At 37.4% G+C, this 18,598-nt stretch overlaps 1 protein-coding gene across 11 annotated transcripts in view; it reads left to right on the top strand.

Annotated features, from left to right (window-relative positions):
* The window catches only part of UBAP2 (ubiquitin associated protein 2), a 170,989-nt gene that overhangs the window by 39,847 nt on the left and 112,544 nt on the right, over positions 1–18,598 (top strand). For 10 of the 11 annotated variants that reach the window (XM_037797090.1, XM_037797092.1, XM_037797091.1 and 7 more), the window contains one exon: positions 8,860–8,999. The exons of the other annotated variant lie outside the window; for it this stretch is intronic. In XM_037797090.1, coding sequence (XP_037653018.1) covers positions 8,901–8,999 — 99 coding nt within the window. In that variant the 5' untranslated portion in view covers positions 8,860–8,900. Of the gene's footprint in view, positions 1–8,859; positions 9,000–18,598 lie in introns of those variants that run through there. 11 annotated transcript variants of the gene reach the window in all.

Genomic DNA, 18,598 nt, shown 5'->3' with positions numbered 1-18,598 from the left:
GGTATCTTTTTCACAAACTCTCTCATTGTCTGTCAGAGAATATTTTAAACTCTCCCTCCTATTTGAAGGACTGTTTTGCCAGATACAGGTTTCTTGGTTGGCCGTTTTTCTCTTTCAGTATCTTAAATATATCACCCCACTTTCTTCATGCCTCCATGTTTTCTACTGAGAAATCCTCACATAGTCTTATCAAGCTTCCTTTGTATGTGATGGATCGCTTTTCTCTTGCTGCTTTCAGGATTCTCTCTTTGTCACTGACATTTGATAATCTGATTATTAAGTGTCTTGGTGTAGGTCTATTGAGATCTGTTCTGTTTGGGGTACACTGTGCTTCTTGGATCTGTAATTTTATGTCTTTCATAAGAGATGGGAAATTTTCATTGATTATTTCCTTCATTATTGCTTCTGCCCTTTTTCCCTTGTCTTCTCCTTCTGGGACACCCTTGACATGTACATTCATGTGCTTCATGTTGTCATTCAGTTTCCTGAGCTGTTGCTTATATTTTTCCATTTTTTTCCCTATCTGTTCTTTTGTGGGTAGGATTTCAGGTGTCTTCTCCAGTTCCTGAGTGTTTTCTTCTGCCTCTTGAACTCTGCTGTTGTATGTTTCCATTGTGTTTTTTATCTCTTGTGTTGTGCCTTTCATTTCCTTAGATTCTGCCAGTAGTTTTTTCAGACTTTCAATTTCTACCTTATGTTCGCCTAGTGTTTTCTTTATATCCTTCATCTCTTTTGCTATGTCTTCCCTGAGCTTGTTGACTTGTTTTTTGATATGTTAGCATATTTCTTTGAAAATCTTTGATTTTTTCATTAAAGTGAAACTATCTCAGCTGTGTCTTAACTGAGGTGTAAGTTTGTTCCTTTGGAACATATCTTCATTTTTCCTAATATAATTTGTAGTTTTCTGTTGTCTAAGCATCTGGTTTCCTTGGTTACACCAATCAGATTTTCCCAGACCAGACCAGTTCAGGTCTCAGAATGGGGCTATATTCGGAGTCAAGTTTCCCTGAGGATGTGTCTTAGAAGATTGACAGACTTTCCTGTGAGGTCTCTTGCCGCTGTGCTTTTCCTAAACTGCCCAGCAGGTGGCGTCTGTCAGCCTGTTGCTCCTGACTGATTTAAGGAGGTGTAGCCCCTTTAATTCTTAGTTTGTTTCTGTTTTGACTGTTTTCCTCCAGGTTCTGGGGTCTGAGTTCTGAAGGGTGAGCTGGCACTAGAGCTGGGCCCCACCTCCTTCCTCTTAGGGAGGATACATCCCCTAGGGAGTTACCTTCTGCATTTGAATAGCTTTGTTTTCTCTCTAACTCTGTAACTTCACCACTGTTTGGGTCAGAGTTCTGGGAACTTAAAATGACCACTCAGGTTGAGAGAGAGAAAAAGGGAAAGAAAGCCCCCTTTCAGAGCCAGTCCACGGCCCCCTGGTTTCACCCTTTGGTCAGATAGAGCACCTGGTACTCTGGGCTCTCTCTCCCAGGGCACTGGTGTCTTCCAGTTCTCCAAGGTCAGTCTCTAAAAGCCTCTGTATTTTTCCTTTTTTTAAAAAATTAATTGATTTTTTTTTTGTTTTTTGGTCAGTCCCACCTCTTCTCTGCTGGGAGTGACCTTAGGGTACTTTGCTGCTTGTTAGGATTTTATGTTTGTAGCTTGTATTCAGCAATCCACTTTTTTTTTTTTTTTTAATAATAAATTTTGTTTTGAAATAAGTTCAATCTTACAGGAACAGTTGTAAAAACAGTACAAACCCCATACATAGAACTCCATCATACCCCGACCCCCGTCCCCCGATACCCCGTCACACCACTGTCTCTTTCTTTCCCTCCCTCTCTCCCTCCCTCCCTCCCTAACACCCACCATCTATTGCTCTGTCCTCTGAACATATGAGAGCAAGCTGCACATATCTTTGAACAAACAATATAATTCACATATACCTTTCCCATGGACAAGAACATTCTTTTATACAATCTCATAAGCGCAGCTAAGAAGTTCAAGAAATTCAACATTGATACAAAGCTTACATTCTGTATTTCCTTTTTTTTTTTTTTTTTTTTTTTCTTGTGTCCCATCTGTGTCCCTTTGAGCTTCCTCTCCTCTGACCTAAGATCCCATCCAGGATCATCCTTCGCATTTAATTGTCATCTATTTAGACTGTCTTTTTTTTTTTTTTTTAATTGTGGAAAGATATATATAGCCTAAATCTTCCTATTCCACCCCTCCCTAGCATTCCCTTAGTGGGATTAATCACATTTAGAATGTTGCAATGCTATCACCTTCCTACCATCCATTTCTAGAAGTTTCCCTTCACCCCAAACCAAAACCCCTACCCTCATTTCTTAACTCCGCATTGCACCTTCCCCCACTTCTTGGAACCGCTATTCTACTTTTCATCTCTTTGGTCATATTCTCTGATACTTTCTTTGTGTTTACCATGGGGCTTAAATTTAAACTCTTTAATCTATAACAATCTTGTTTTTCTTTGATACCAACTTAACTTCAATAGGACATGTAAACTGTATTCCTATACTCCTCTATTCCCCCACCTTTATGTAGTTCTTGTCAAGAATTACATATTTTACACTGAGTCCAAAACCACCGACTTATCATTACAGTTTATGTATTTTAGATCCTGTAGGAAGTAAATAGTGGAGTCATAAATCAACAATACAGTAGTATTGGTATTTATATTTACCATGTGATCTTTACTGGAAATCTTTATTTCTTCATGTAGTTTCAGTCAGTTGTTTAGTGTCCCTTCCGTTCAGCCTGCTTAGGACTAATCTGCTGGTGATGAAGTTCCTCAGCTTTTGATTGTCCAGGAATGTTTTCATCTCCCCTTCATTTTTATCCTTCAGGTGTTTGTGAATTCTCCAGGTCTCTGATGGTTATTGACTTCTGTTTGTATTCCATTGTGGTCAGAGAATGTGCTTTGAACAAATTCATTTTTTTATTTTTTATTTTATTGAGGCTTGTTTTTATGTCCCCGCATGCAGTCCATTCTGGAGAAAGATCCGTGATCACTAGTGAAGATCATGTGTCCCAGTGACCTGGGATGTAATATTCTATATATGTCTGTTAAAAGTCTCTATATCTCTCTCTCATTTCTTTGTTTCTCTGTCGGTAGGGCTTGCTTTAGTATCTGAAGTAGGGCAGGTCTTTTATTAGCAAACTCTCTCAGCATTTGTTTGTCTGTGAAAAATTTAAGCTCTCCCTCAAATTTGAAGGACAGTTTTGCTGGATAAAGTATTCTTGGTTGGAAGTTTTCCTCTCAGAATTTTAAATATGTCATGCCACTGCCTTCTCGCCTCCATGGTGGCCGCTGAGTAGTCACTACTTAGTCTTATGTTGTTTCCTTTGTATGTGGTGAATTGCTTTTCTCTTGCTGCTTTCAGAACTTGCTCCTTCTCTTCAGCATTTGACAGTCTGATCAGAATATGTCTTGGAGTGGGTTTGTTTGAATTTATTCTATTTGGAGTTCGCTGGGCATTTATGCTTTGTGTATTTATATTGTGTAGAAGGTTTGGGAAGTTTTCCCCAACAATTTCTTTGAATACTCTTTCTAGACCTTTACCCTTCTCTTCCCCTTCTGGGACCCCAATGAGTCTTAAATTTGGATGTTTTATTTTATCTATCATATCCCTGAGATCCATTTCGATTTTTTCAAATTTTTTCCCCATTCTTTCTTTTGTTCTTTCATTTTCTGTTCTGTGCTCCTCGAGGAGGCTGAGTTGTTGTTCACCTTCCTCTAATCTTGTCTTGTGAGTATCCAGAGTCTTTTTAATTTGGCCTACAGTTTCTTTAATTTCCATAAGATCTTCTATTTTTTAATTTACTCTTGCAATATCTTCTTTATGCTCTTCTAGGGTCTTCTTTATGTCTTTTATATTCTGTGCCATGCTCTTCTTCAAGTCTTTTATATCCCATGCCATGCTCTCATTGCCTGTCTGTAGTTCTTTGGTTAATTCTGCCAGGAACTGTGTGTCTTCGGATCTTTTGATTTGAGTGTTTGGGTTCGGGTTCTCCATGTTGTCTGGTTTTATCATATGCTCTAAGATTTTCTGTTGTTTTTGGCCTCTTGGCATTTGCTTTACTTGGTCTTTAATTTGTTAGAATTGCAGCTTGGTGACATACACTTTCTCTAACTAACCAGCAGATGATGTCCGGAGTCACTTATTCCCCTCAAGTCAGTTCTCCCCAACTTTGTGGTATGTAGGGATCTGATTCTTTTGGGGTCCAATTGGTGCACTTAATTTGGGTGTGTTGTCGGTGCTATCTGCCCTCAATGAGGGGCGTGTGCCTGAGTGGTTAGGGAGGAAGGGAAGGTTTAACAATCAAACCTCCCAGGTGTTCCGGGAGATTTAAGGCTGTTCTCTGCCGCTGACACTAAAGTCCTTGGTATTGGCGTAGGTTCCCTGGGATTTCTGAGTGGTTCCCCTCTCCCTGCTGTGCTTTTCCAGGACCTCTGCTGAGGGGGGAAGGGCCGTGCCACGTCACAAGTGAGCGCCAGCCTCCAGGGAATCCCTGGGCCGCCGCGCCGTGTAGGAGTGTTCCCAGCCTGCTTCAAAGATGGTTGAATGGGAGTGTTAACTTCCCCCTTTCCGCACAGCTCCACTCTCCCAGCTCCAGGACGATCAGCCGTGGGTGTATTCAAGGCCACTGTCCACGGCTGATAATGTGTCGTGTGAGCGGTGCTGCGGGAAAGACTCCCTGTCAGGCTGGGTTTCTTGGCTCTGTGCTGTGTGTTCAGCCCCAGGCAGGAGTTGCCCCGCCCGCTGGGGAGATGGCTGCAAGTTGTGCGTCTCCCCTTTGCTTCCCGGGATCCGAGACAATCAGCAGTGGGTGTGGGAAGGGGTATCCTCCACCCCAGACACCGAGGCATTAGTCCAGACTGCTCCCTTCTCATCTGCAGCTGTTCCCGGGCTTCTTTTTCTTCTCTTTTTTTTTTTTTTTTTTTTTTTTCAAATATGCCAACCCACTGTTTCCCCACACCGCAGCATGGCCAAGGGATTCAGCCTACTCACTCACTTGTTTCAGAATGCAGACTCCTGGTTTCACCAAATGCACGTTCCCTGTGGCTTTAGCAGAACTTGTCCGGCTGGTGCTACTCTGGAAGTGGTGTTCTGGGTCCTTTCTGGTTTTTTATCTAGTGTTTTCCACGGAGGTGTTTTTTTCTCTGTCTCACCTAGTCGCCATCTTAGGTTCCTCCCCCAGCAATCCACTTCTGTTAATTAAAACCCCAGCTGGAGTTGGGCTGAGCTATATTCGCTTGCTCCAAGAATGCTCCTTTCTTCCATAGTGAGGTCTTGCAGCTCAGCTTGCTGTGGGGGAAGGGCGCTCCTGGCACAGGTCCACAGTTTTTACTTACAGATTTTATGCTGTGATCTCTGCCATTCCACCCAATCCAGGTTGGTGTACAATGTGTGGACAGTCACGGTTGTCCCCCAGCAGTTGTTTCAGATTATTTACTAGTTGTTCCTGGTTGTTTATTAGTTGCTCCAGGGGACTAACTAAATTCCACATCTCTCTATACTGCCATCTTGCCCCTCTCCCCCTATTCCTTACTTTTTATTGTTGATTTATATTTCATTGTATGGATGTGCTGTAGTTTATCTGTTTACTCCTTTTGAAGGACATTAGTTTTTTCTTCCAGTTTTGGGGGACCATGAATAAAAGTGCTATAAGTATTCAGGTGAATATCAAGAAAAGCGACCCATAGCTATCCTGAGCTACAAAGAAGGCTGAGAAATTTATTTATTTATTTATTTATTTATTTATTTATTTATTTATTTAAAATTAGAGAAGTGGGTTTATAGAACAATCTTACATAAAATACAGGATTCCCATATATCTCTGTATTGTTAACATCTTGCGTTGGTTTGGTACATTTGTTACAATTGATGAAAACACAGTTTTTAAATTGTACTACTAACTTATCTCTTGGAGGAATTTTTTTTTTCCTTGTAAATGTTCTTATAATAATGTTTATATTTTTCAGTTCCTTTTTTTTTTTTTTTTTAAAATGTTTAGAGACCTTCATCAATGTTTGGTAATCTATGGGTAAGACCCTTAAAATCTGATGGGGTCCTGTGTGAACAGGCAAGGCCTGTGGGCTGATGGGCATGATTGTAAGTGATCTGACTGAATTGGTTGATACATGCAATACACCCACATGTATGTCAGTTTCTGTAAGACTTTTGTTTTGGCTGGTTAGTTTCCCTAGAAATAATTCCCCCTGGCTCCCGCTTGTGAGGGAAAACAAGCCTCCTGGGATTTTTGAAACAGAGGAAGGGAATGCAACTGGTTAGTTTTAAGACTATCACTTAATTATCCAATTTTCAGAATGGTATAGAGACCCTCAGCTGCATCTGGTATTCCTGAATTCAGAATTTCTCTGGTTCAACTATTCCAGGGACTAAACCTTAGGGTTCTTGACTAGGATGGGAATGGAGTAGTTGCATAGCTGTGTGGTCTAGGGAGGGTTTGTAGGAGTTTAGTGCCTCTTATGTAGACTTTGAACCAATCTCTCTTTATTTCAAGCCCATAGGTACTCCTACCTCTAGAGGTATTATTTGGTTCTCTCAATTCTTCTGCCTTTCTGGGGTGCAATAGGAAGAATTGGCCTGCTTCTAGGCGTTTCTCACTGCTGATATAGGAAGCGTTTCTTGATTCGCCAAGTCCAGTTGCTTTCTTGTTTCTGTGGCTTTACTGCTATCCTTTTTGCTAGTTTTTTATCCTTTTGGGTATGGTATCACCCACCCACTTTTTGTTAAACCTTTATGTCATTTAAGTGGGACTTGGGAATGAAGAGTGGTAAACCTGTTCATTTGCAGTGTTCGACTAGAAGCATTTATAATAGTATCAGGTTGTTTTGTCCAAAAGAATATAATGCAAGCTGAGCCACATATGTAATTTTAAATTTTCTGGTAGTCATAAGAAAAAATGTAGAAAAGACACAGATGAAATTAATTTTAATACTATATTTTATTTAACCCAGTATATCCAACACATTATCAGTTCTGCATGTAATCAATACAAAAATTACTGATAAACGATTTTACATTTTTATTAAGTCTTTTAAATTTGGTGTATATTTTTCATTTACAGCACATCTCATTTTGGGCTAGCCACATATCAAGTGCTCAATAGCCACATGAGGCTAGTTGCTACTGTACTGGACAATGCAGGAATAGGGGGCTATATAATTACAATCCCTACTTCTACTCTGTGAACTACTTTGTTAGTAGTTGCATCCAGCTTCTAGCACATTATTTTGTTCATAGTTGGCGTTCAAGGATTGGAATAATTAGAATAGTTTTCAGTCCTTCAAAATGGTTTATCCTAAAACTCCTGTAAGAAGACTGAGTGAGCAGTGTTTGTGTAGTTCAATTACTGGATAGTAGATGAGATTAAGTTCTGTGTAAAGTATTTCATGATTATGTATAATCATGGTTTGATGGCATATTAAATTTAGTTATGTGCTTGGTACTTAGCTATTCAAAAAATTTTTATTGAGTAAATGAAGGAAAATTATATGCATAATTGTTTTTTGCCTCCTTGGAAGATTTGTTGTTTCTAGGTGGTTTTTGCCTTAGGTATAGCTTGTTCCTGGAGATCATATTTCAAATTGAATTATTGCCAGGTAAAATCTTTGCTGGATGCAGTGTTGGCTTTGTGTTCAGATACAAACTGCAGACGGGAAGAGACAGAAAGAACTCCATATTCTATATACGGTGGTAAAATGGTTGATGGTTAAAATTGGTGGTACTTCAGATTTTTGTTTAGAAATTGCAGAACCATAAATTGTAGATTTTTAGATTGTATGAGAAAAATTGTTTCTTTTTTTTAAAATTAAATTCAGTTTTACTGAAATATATTCACATACCATACAGTCATCTATGGTGTACAATCAACTGTTCACAGTACCATCATATAGTTATGCATTCATCACCACAATCTATTTCTGAACATTTTCCTTTCATGAGAAAGAATCAGAATAAGAATAAAAAATAAAAGTAAAAAAGAATACCCCTCTCTCCTATCCCACCCTATTTTTCATTTAGTTTTTGTCCCCATTTTTCTACTCATCCATCCATACACTAGATAAAGGGAGTACGATCCACAAGGTTTTCACAATCATACTGTCACTCCTTGTAGTCTACATTGTTATACAGTCATCTTCAGGAGTCCAGACTACTGGATTGGAGTTTGATAGTTTCAGGTATTTACTTCTAGCTATTCCAATTAAATTAAAACCTAAGAGGTGTCATCTACATAGTGCATAAGAATGTCCACCAGAGTGACCTCTCGACTCCATTTGAAATCTCTCAGCCACTGAAACTTTATTTCGTTTCATTTTGCATCCCCCTTTTGGTCAAGAAGGTATTCTCAGTCCCACGATGCCAAGTGCAGATTCATCCCGGGAAGTCATATCCCATGTTGCCAGGGAGATTTACACCCCTGGGAGTCGGGAGGGCAGTGAGTTCACCTGCCAAGGTGGCTCAGTTAGAGAGAGAGAGCAACAAAGAGGTACTCAGGGGGAGGTTCTTAGGCACAATTATATGCAAGTTTAGTCTCTCCTTTGCGGTAACAAGCTTCATAAGGGCAAGTCCCATGATAGAGGGCTCAGCACATCAGACCACCAGTCCTAATGTTTGTGACAACATCAGCATCAGTCCAGGTGAGGAAGTCCGACACTTCCGCACTTTCCCCCAGCTCCTCAGGGGGGCCCTAAAGGGCTGTTTCTTGAGAATTTCTGTTCCAGAGAGCTTTTATATTTTGTCTTGTGTGTCCTCCTCACCCCTGAATTTTATCCTTGCCTTTTTCTGTGATTTGGAAGTTTTGCTTACCATGCCTGCTTTCTTGCAGATTTTCTATTTTGTACATACACTATTTTGTATATACTGTATATGATGACTTCAGTGAGCAATGATCGTTCCCGAAGTGCTTGGGAAAAAACACAGATTTCAGCGACACAGGCAGTACAACCACAGAAACAAATAGTACAGGTAAGTTTTTGTGGAACTCTTGTTTGACATATTTAGAATTAAGGAAATTAAGAGAGTATGGAGGATTTAAAATGGTCTTTGTAGGAAATCTTAGGATTTTGGACCTTGTTTTTAAAAAGTAGATAATATAATGGGAAAGAGGGAATAGTATTAATTTAGGTACAGTTGGATATTGTTCCTTGAGAACTGTTTATTTAATCCTGAACTTTTTCCTGTTAATTATTAGTATCTAGGCCATTTCCTGTTTTTAGGTGTGTCCCTGGAATGTTTTATGAAAATCCAAAGTATTTGGAGAAATAATATTTGGGAGTAGAGAAATGTCTGAATTTTAAGTGAGTTACAAAATGCTGTCTTTTCTCTCAAGTACCAGGGAAGAGTGCTTTAATCCTGCAATGGCTTTTAATTATCAAGATCCATTTGTATAAAAATACTTAACGTTAAATATTCTGTCCTCACTTGTTTTACTATTATTTTAAATGAGGTGAGACAATCCAAGGAAAAATGCTAGGCTCAGTGCCTTGTACAAAATTAAGCATTTTGTTTATGTTATTGACTATTTTGACAAAATGGTCTTCAGAGGCAGTATGCAAGTAAGTTAATAAACCTTATCCAGGCAATCATAATTTCAGACTGATGATTGACTATACTTCCATGGCTAATTACAAGTGCTTTTTATAATCATTCATATCCAAGTGCCCTGTTAATGCTAAGGAACATAGAGAGTAGATTCTACTTAATTGTTACATTCCATTTTTCATTATAAGGTTAGCCTTGTATTTCACTGATAACAACAGGCAGACATCTCTGCTATTCAGTGCTTGCTCCTGAATACTTTTTACTCTGATAGGCATTTATTCACAACTGATCAAGACTTTCCAGTTTTGAAAATATTAGACTTTTTGAACTGTGTCTTCCTGTATAGATAAGTACTTAAGAAAAAGTTTTTCATGAGTAGTCTCTTTTTAAAGAGATGCAAGTTGTGTGTAAGCATGGGTGCAACCCTGCTAATAATCAAATAAATATAAAATAAAACAAAGCTATATTGTTTATTAAATCAGCAGAGATTAAAAGCATGATTTCTGAAGGAGGGCCAAATGAAATGTTGGGAGTGTAAATTGTCTTCTCTGCCCCGCAAAGCAAAGTCCTTGGGCTAATTTCCAGAGAATCAGTCTCCAGACTGGAGGATGGAGGGCACCCTTCTTCTCAGGGATTGTCACTGAATAGTTTTCCCTGGGCCCTTTGGGGGATGGCAGAGTTTATCTAATTAGAAGAAAATCTTCTTGTTTTTCTGAGTTGTGGGAGGGATACCTAGATCCTTAGATTGCTAATTTTCCTTTTTATAAAGTATTGTGAAAATTTTTTTAAAATTGGTTTTGTGCATTAGAAATATTGTTTATGTTCATTTACCTATCAATTATGTTTTTTGGAAGTCTTTCCCAAGGAAGTAACTTTTAATAGGGAAAAAAAGGCTTTTTCAGTACAGTGTTTATTGCACAATTTTAAATATCCAATGGTAGAGGTGTTCTGAAGGTAGCAGCATGTTATGAGAGAGAAGACCATGAGCTCTTCTGAATCTGAATAAATCTGGGTTTTGACCTTGGGTCTACTATCCTACTAATTAGACAAATTATGCAAGTCTCTTTGAACCTTGTTTTTTTTTTTTTTTTTAACATAATTTCAAACTTAGAGAACTAAGTTTCAAGATTAGTACCAGTAATTCTTGACTATCCTTTTCCCCCTTTTCTTTTTCCTCCTTTTGGCCTTCCTCCGGGGCTACTGTTCTCATCTGCTGAAATTTTTTTCCCCTAACATTTTATTATCAAATAGTCAAACTTAAAACTGAAAAAATTTATACAGTGAATAAACCCATCTATTCATTCGCATTTATCATTTGCTGTATTTGCTTTATCACATGTTAACGAGCCATCATTCTGTCTTATTTTTTGGATGCATTGCAAAGTAAGTTGAAGATATGAGTACTCCTTACCCATAAACAGATCAGCATGTATATCATTGACTAGAGCTTTTTCAAAGATTAAATTTATATATGGACTTGTAGTAAGTACATCAATCATTGAGTTTTGTCAAATGTATATGCCTGTGTAACTTATTCCCCTATCAAGATACGGAATGTTACTCTCATCCTGCAAGTTCAGGTTTTTATTTTAAGTTTGTTTTTTTGATGCCCACATTCTGTTGCTTAAGAGTTCTGGTGATTTTCTTTATGTACTGCTGTCTGCTTTCATCTTGTCCACCTCTTGCTCCCACCTTTCATTTCTATCTTTCTACATACCTCTTTTTACTTCAGACTCTTGAAGACTCCCCATGTCTTTAATGTGGACTGTGTTCTCCCAGTTTCCCAGTCCTTACACATGCTGTAGTCACTTTCCTCAGTCTTCAAGTATGAAATGATTGAAATAACATCTCCCCTTATACACCTTCCTTCTCATGGAAGCCACCCCATCCTAGGTTCTCATCACTACATTCGTAGACTGTTAGATTAGCTTCCTTCTTAGCTGGGTGGCAGCTTGATTGATATACTGGGTACTGTACACTTCTGGTTGGTGAGAGGCTTGTGCCATTAAGATGCAGGATAAGCTTGGGTAAAATACTTAGAGGCACAGTATGGAGTTGAACTAGATTACCTCTAAGATCCTTCCTGGCAATAAAATAGAAGCTCTATGTTGTGATTTGATAATTTTAAAAATAGAAACTTCATGGTAACCTTACATGGATGAACGGTTTTATGATGGCTGTTAACCAGATTGTTGTTGGCTTTGTCCTGTGTAACAATTTTAATATGTTTTTCTCAAGTTTACATGTATGTTGTGAGGGTGTATCCTGACTTTTTTTAAGGTTCTTAGAATTTTATCATTCATGTACATCCCTAGAAAGTATATTTTAGTTTTACCTGTTTTTAAAAATTGTATGTCTCCTGTAATTTCCAGATTCCCCCTCCATTCAATCCCTTGCTTTTTTCTTAAAGAACCTGAGGCATTTAACATGTAGAATATCCCACAGTCTGGCTGTTTTTTTTTTTTTTTTTTTTATTAGATTCAGTTTTACTGAGATATATTCACATATCATACAGTCATCCATGGTGTACAGTCACCTGTTCACAGTACCATCGTATGGTTACACATTCATCACCTGAATCTATTTTTGGACATTTTCCTTACATCAGAAAGAATCAGTATAAGAATAAAAAATAAAAGTCAAAAAGAAACCCAAATCAACCCCCCATCCCACCCTATTTTTCATTTAGTTTTTGTCCCCATTCTTCTACTCATCCATCCATACACTAGATAAAGGGAGTGTGATCCACAAGGTTTTCAAAATCACACTGTCACCCCTTGTAAGCTACATTGTTATACAGTCATCTTCAGGAGTCCAGACTACTGGGTTGGAGTTTGATCGTTTCAGGTATTTACTTCTAGCTATTCCAGGACATTAAAACCTAAAAGGTGTTATCTATATAGTGCATAAGAATGTCCACCAGAGTGGCTTCACGACTCCATTTGAAATCTCTCAGCCGCTGAAACTTTATTTCGTTTCATTTTGTATCCCCCTTTTGGTCAAGAAGATATTCTCAGTCCCACAATGCCGGGTCCAGATTCATCCCTGGGAGTCATATCCTGCATTGCCAGGGAGATTTACACCCCCTGGAGTCGGGTCCCACGTAGAGGGGAGGGCAGTGAGATCACCTGAGTCTGGCTATTTTTGATGGCATACACAGGGAGAAGTTCAGCATGTTTCTCTGTTATCTGTAACTCTTTCTAGTTGATTGCACAATCCAGCCTTTTGATGAGTCATGTAATTGATACTTGTGCGTTCTTTCATCGAGAGACACATAATGTCTGGTTGTCTCTTTTTGTGATGTTAGTAGCTGTTGATGCTTGGTGTCTAGATAAATTAATTTTGTGGGGATCGCAAAGTGTTGATAGTTGGTCATTTTTTCAAGTTTTATTGAGTTATAATTGATATAGAATAAATTACACATATTTAAATGTACAATTTAAGTTTTGAAATATGTATACACCTGTGAAACCTCAACATAGTAAAATAGTGAACATATCCATCACCCCTGAAAGTTTCCTTGAGCTCCTTTGTAATCTATCCCTCCTTCCTCCCCTATAAATGGAATCATAGAGCATGTACTCTTTTTTTGCTTGGTTTCTTTTACTGGGCATAATCATTTTGCGATTCATCCATGTTGTTGCACCTATCAATAGTTCATTCCTTTTTATTGTGAGTAATATTCCATTGTATGGCTATAAAACAATTTGTTTATCCATTTGTCCGCTAATGGACATTTATGTTTGCTGCTTTTGGCTATTAAAAATAAAGCTACTGTAGACATTTGTGTATAAATCTTTGTATAGACATAGCTTTAATTTGGGGACATACCTTGGAGTGTCATGGTAGGTGTATCTTTAACTCTTAAGAAACTGCTAACCTATTTTCCAAAAAGGTTGTACTATTTTACATTTTCACTGGCAGTGTATGAGAGTTTCATTTCTCCTAAATCCTCACCAATACTTGACATGCTCAGTCCTTTTGTCTGGCATGAAGTTAGACAGATGAGTGAAACAAAATAGAGAGTCTAGAAATAAACCTGTATGCATACGGACAGCTGATTTTTGACAGAGCAAAGGCATTGCGGTGGGGGAAGGAAGCCTTTTCAACAAACAGTGCAGGAACAATTGAATATCCATATGCAAGATAAATAAATGAACCTTCTACCTATACCTCACACAATATTAAAAAATTAGCTTAAAATGGATCATAGCCCTAAAACTATAAAATTTCTGGAAGAAAATATGGGAGAAAATCTTTGTGGCCTTGGGTGAGTCAAAGATTTTTTTAGATGTGTTGACAAAAGCATGACCCATTTTTAGTTTGTATGTAGGTTACTAGAATAAAAATTAAAAGAAAAAATCATAGGATTTTCCAACACAGTGAATCCCATTGTAAATGATGTACTATATTTGATAGTAAAATTATAAAAATTTTCTTTCATGAATTACAACAAATATACTGTACTAATGCAAGGTATTAATAATAGAGTGGTACATAAGAACTTTGTATTTTATATATTTTATGCATATTTCTGTACACCTACAACTTCTCTAACAAAAAGAAATTATTAATTAAGAAAATTCATAATCCTAGTCCTTAAAGAGTTTATCTGGGGGTCATTACATATACTGACAGTAAGAGAGAAAAAGAAAAAAAAAAGTATGATTTATCAAAGAACAAATGGGTAAATTGAACATCATCAAAGTTAGAAACATTTGTTCTCCAAGGACTGTTAAGAGAATGAAAAGGTAAACCACAGATTAGGAGGAGATCTTTACAGAGTATTTATCTGATAAGGTACTTGTATCCAGAATATCTCATGATCTCTCAAAATGCAACATTAAGGAAACAAACAACCTGTTAAAAAATGGGCAAAAGATTTGAATAGGCACTTCACCAAAGAAGGTATATGGATGGCAAATAAGTACATGAAAAGGTGCTTAATATACATAAGTCTTAGGGAAATGCCTATTAAAGCCACAATGAGATATCACTACAAACCTATTAGAATGGCTAAAATGAAGAAGCCTATCATTTCTTTTTATTTTTAATAGTATTTTCAACCAGTTTACAGAAAATTTTGCGGAAAGTAGAGAGAGGTATCATTATCCCCTTTTCCCTCTCCCCTGTTTCTTTTTATTGTTGCCTTTTTGCATTAATGTACATTTGTTACTATTGCTGAACCAATATTGATACATTATTATTAATAAAAACCTGTAGTTTACGTTAGGGTCCACACTTTGTGTTGCACTGTTCTTTGGGTTTTGACACATATATGATGCCATGTGTCACCATTACAATATCATGCAGAATAGTTTCACTGCCCTGAAAATGCCCTGTGATCCAAGTATTCACGTGTCCTCTCCTAACCCTGAACCCCTGCCACCCACTGATCTTTTTAGTGTTTCTGTATTTTTGCCTTTTCCAGAATGTCATATAGTTGGAATCACACAGCATATAGTTTTTTTCATACTGGCTCCTTTCACTGAGCAATATGCGTTCAATGTCCCTCCATGTCTTTTCATAGCTTAATAGTTCATTACCTTTTATTGGTGAGTAATATTCATGTGCCACTATTTGTTTTACTGAAAGACATCTTGTTTGCGTCTATATAATTTCTTTTCCATTTATTACTTGGAATATTTGTATAAAGAAATGATTCTTTGCATCCACTATTTGATAGGATAAATGTTGGAATATTTTCACTTAAGTTTTTTTTTTTTGATTTTTTTCTTTGGAATAATTTTAAGATTTGCAAAAAAGTTGTAAAGAATACAGAGTTGACTCAGCTTCCCTTAATGTTTAATATTTTATATTAAGGATTGGAAAACTTTTTGAGTAAAGGGTCAGAGAATAAATGTTTTAGGTTCTCTTAAGTAGACAGAATGTGAAATTATTATTTTTTAAGTAAAATACTTCTTTTGTTCATGCTGATACATCAAATTTAGGGCTATGGGATTTTTACTTATCTTCTTTTATATTACATCTTTATCACTTTCACATTGAGAATCCTGCTTTCCACTGAACTGGGGGATGTTAGAATTGGAATATCCTGTACTCATTTGCTTTATCCTACTTTATGCATATATAACAGTCTGTAAAATAACAATGCTAATACTACCACCACCATATATTTTCCCCATTCTTATCCCATTCCTGCCCACCTACCCCATACTGTTTTTATTTATACAGAATTCTGGACTTGGAGAAATGGGAGAGGTTAGGTTCCTTTTTCATTACAAAGGCATCCATAAATGTTGGATTTGACACATTAAATGTAAATATAATATAAATATTAAATTTAAATGTTTAGAGTCTCTGCTAGAGTAACAGTGTGTGCTTCAATCTTTGTTTCTGTAAGAATTTTCTGAATTTAGGATTTTCAACTTTACTCCAACTTCAGTTTCAGAAGGCTTTGAAGTCAGTTGATAGTACTGTGCAGGTATGAAATGCAGTTTTTGCTGTGTGTTCAAGTGTCATTAAATATCTTCTGCATACTTTTTTTCCAAGGAAGCTGCTTGATTCAGTTGATTTTACCCCTTCAGCTGTAGCTTTTAAACCCACAGAAGTAACCTGCGGTATGATCACAGTTTTACACCTGAGAGCCGTGTTCTTCATCATTTACAGTGAAAATTATACAGCAACTGAGAGGAACCCTGTGTTTGGACCTGAAGTATCTATCTGCATTCCTATTAGACATGTCCACAGGGATCTTGTAGACATATTTGTTTTTACAATTTGATGCCTCATAATGTTTCCCTGTAACTGGGAACCATTGTCAGTTGTCATTCCAAGCATTACACAGCCAGCATTTCTGTTACCTAGAATAACTTAGTCATTATACTCAAGTTCAGTGATTTTTCATATGCTTTCTTCTATGTGACAATTACTGCATGGTCTTTACCTGTGACAAACTCTGATTCAAGGCTATCTCAGTTAATAGCTTTTAAAAGCATATTGTACTTGATAGAGGTGGCCCCCAAGTAAAAAACTGATTATGTGGCAGCAAAAACCAACCTGAAGGACAGGTTGGTGTACACACTGCTTCAAGTACAGCTTTTGGGACCCATGGCACCTGTACCAGCCAACTAGTCCCATCTGGAAGTTGCCAAGATCTGTCCCTCTCTTTTAATAGTTGTACTATGTCTACATAGTTGTTTGTATAGCAATGTTATATTATACTTTCTCCCTTTTAGCCATCATTTAGTTTTAGTTCTACAGTAAGTATATGTTTAGTGGTCACTGTATTAGTTTATCAACTTCTACAACAAATTCCAAACATTGATTGGCTTAACAGGAATTGACTGACTCATAATTTGAGGCTAGGAGAAGTTAAAAATTGAGGCATCAGCAAGGTGATTCTTTCTCCCTGAAGACTGGCATTCTGGGGCTGGCTGCTGGTGATCTTTGTGGTTCCTTGGCTTTTCCATCAAATGGTAATATCCTCTCCTTTCTCTTCTGGCTTTTATTTTCACATGGCATCTCACTTCTGTGTCCACTTACCTTTGCTTATAAGGACTTCAGCAATATTGACTTAGGTCCCAACCTCTTTCAGTTTGGGCATGCCTTAACTATTAACATCTTCAAAGGTCCTATTTATAAATGGGTACACACCCACAAGACCACGGGTTGGGACTTGAACATGCCTTTTGTGGGGAACATGATTCAATATCCAATAGTCCCATCAGTACTTTATGTCAGTGACTCCAGTGATTTTGGTTGCCTGAAGCCTGTGCTTTTATTGATTCCTCAGGAAAAAAAGCTCATGGGAATAATATCTCCTGAGTTCTTTGTTGGTAACAATTTATGTCCTTTATAAAATGTTTTGTTGTAATTTTCTTGAATGTGATGTGTAAAAATTTTGTTTGGGAAGATCTGAATATTAGTGATGCTTAGATTGGAGCAAGGCTGAATGAATATGCTGGGTGATGACTAAGATACATTTGTGTTAGGCTTGAGATTCAGGGAATAGAAGGTATAGGTATTAGAGAAAATGGGCAAATTATTCCTGTAGGCTTTTGGCAGGGGTGTTGATAGTCTTCTTTCATTCCCAAAAGGTTGCCATTTTGCAAAACCCAAATGTATACTGTGGAGCGCCATCTTTCTAGAGCTTTTCTTCCCTTCTGATTTTCCATTATTCCTTGTCCAGTTGTTTCATGCCTTGGTCCTTTTGGCTGCAGCACTGTGATTTCTCAGTTGGCTGTGGGTCAGGGAAATGATTGCCTAATCCACGCTGAGATAGTGAGAATGTACCTAGGGCCCTTAGATACTTGGTAGGATTGAGGCAAAAGCAGCAGTAAGTGTGGATACTGGACTTGTGTGCAAACATCTTTCTAGGGGTAATGTAGCAGTACTGCAGCTGTTAGGTTGTGATCACAGCATGCAGAGGTTGGAATGAAGGGACTGGCCATGATACTGGACAGAGCAGACCAAGGCAGACTGGAGCTAGTAGAATCATCCAACTACATGGACTGGCAAGGCCTTGCAAAAAGCGTTTTTACAATGTGAGAATTGCCAACAAATTTTTTTCCCCTCATTTCAGTTCAGATTTAAACTGAACATGTATTAAAAGCTGAGAAGAAAAGCTGTTCATTAGGTTCTTGTGACTTTTCTCTAAGATCATTCAGTAGTTAAAATTGTTTAGCTTTTTAAATTACTTTGGGAGTTAGTAATAGACATTAGTTAACAAGGATAAATTTTATATTTAATAAACTATTTTGGAGTGATTTTAGATGCACAAAAAAGATGCACAGAGATAGTAAAGAGAGTTTCTGTATACCCCTTACCTAATTTTCCTAGTGTTAACATCTTACATAATCATGATACGGTAGTAAAATATATTGGTACAGTAGTATTAAATCACTCCACAAAAAATTGAAATTTTTTTATTTTTTTAATTTGAGATGCTGTAGGTTTACAGAAAAATCATGTAAAAAATATAGCATTGCCATATGCCCCCCTGTTGTGACATTTTTGCATTAGTATAGTACCTTTGTTAAAATTGAAGAATATTAAAATAG

Source organism: Choloepus didactylus, chromosome 10 (assembly GCF_015220235.1).
Source record: "Choloepus didactylus isolate mChoDid1 chromosome 10, mChoDid1.pri, whole genome shotgun sequence".
Taxonomy (NCBI): Eukaryota; Metazoa; Chordata; class Mammalia; order Pilosa; family Megalonychidae; genus Choloepus; species Choloepus didactylus.
The sequence above is the reverse complement of the archived record's forward strand: the minus strand, read 5'-3'. Positions and strand labels throughout refer to the sequence as shown.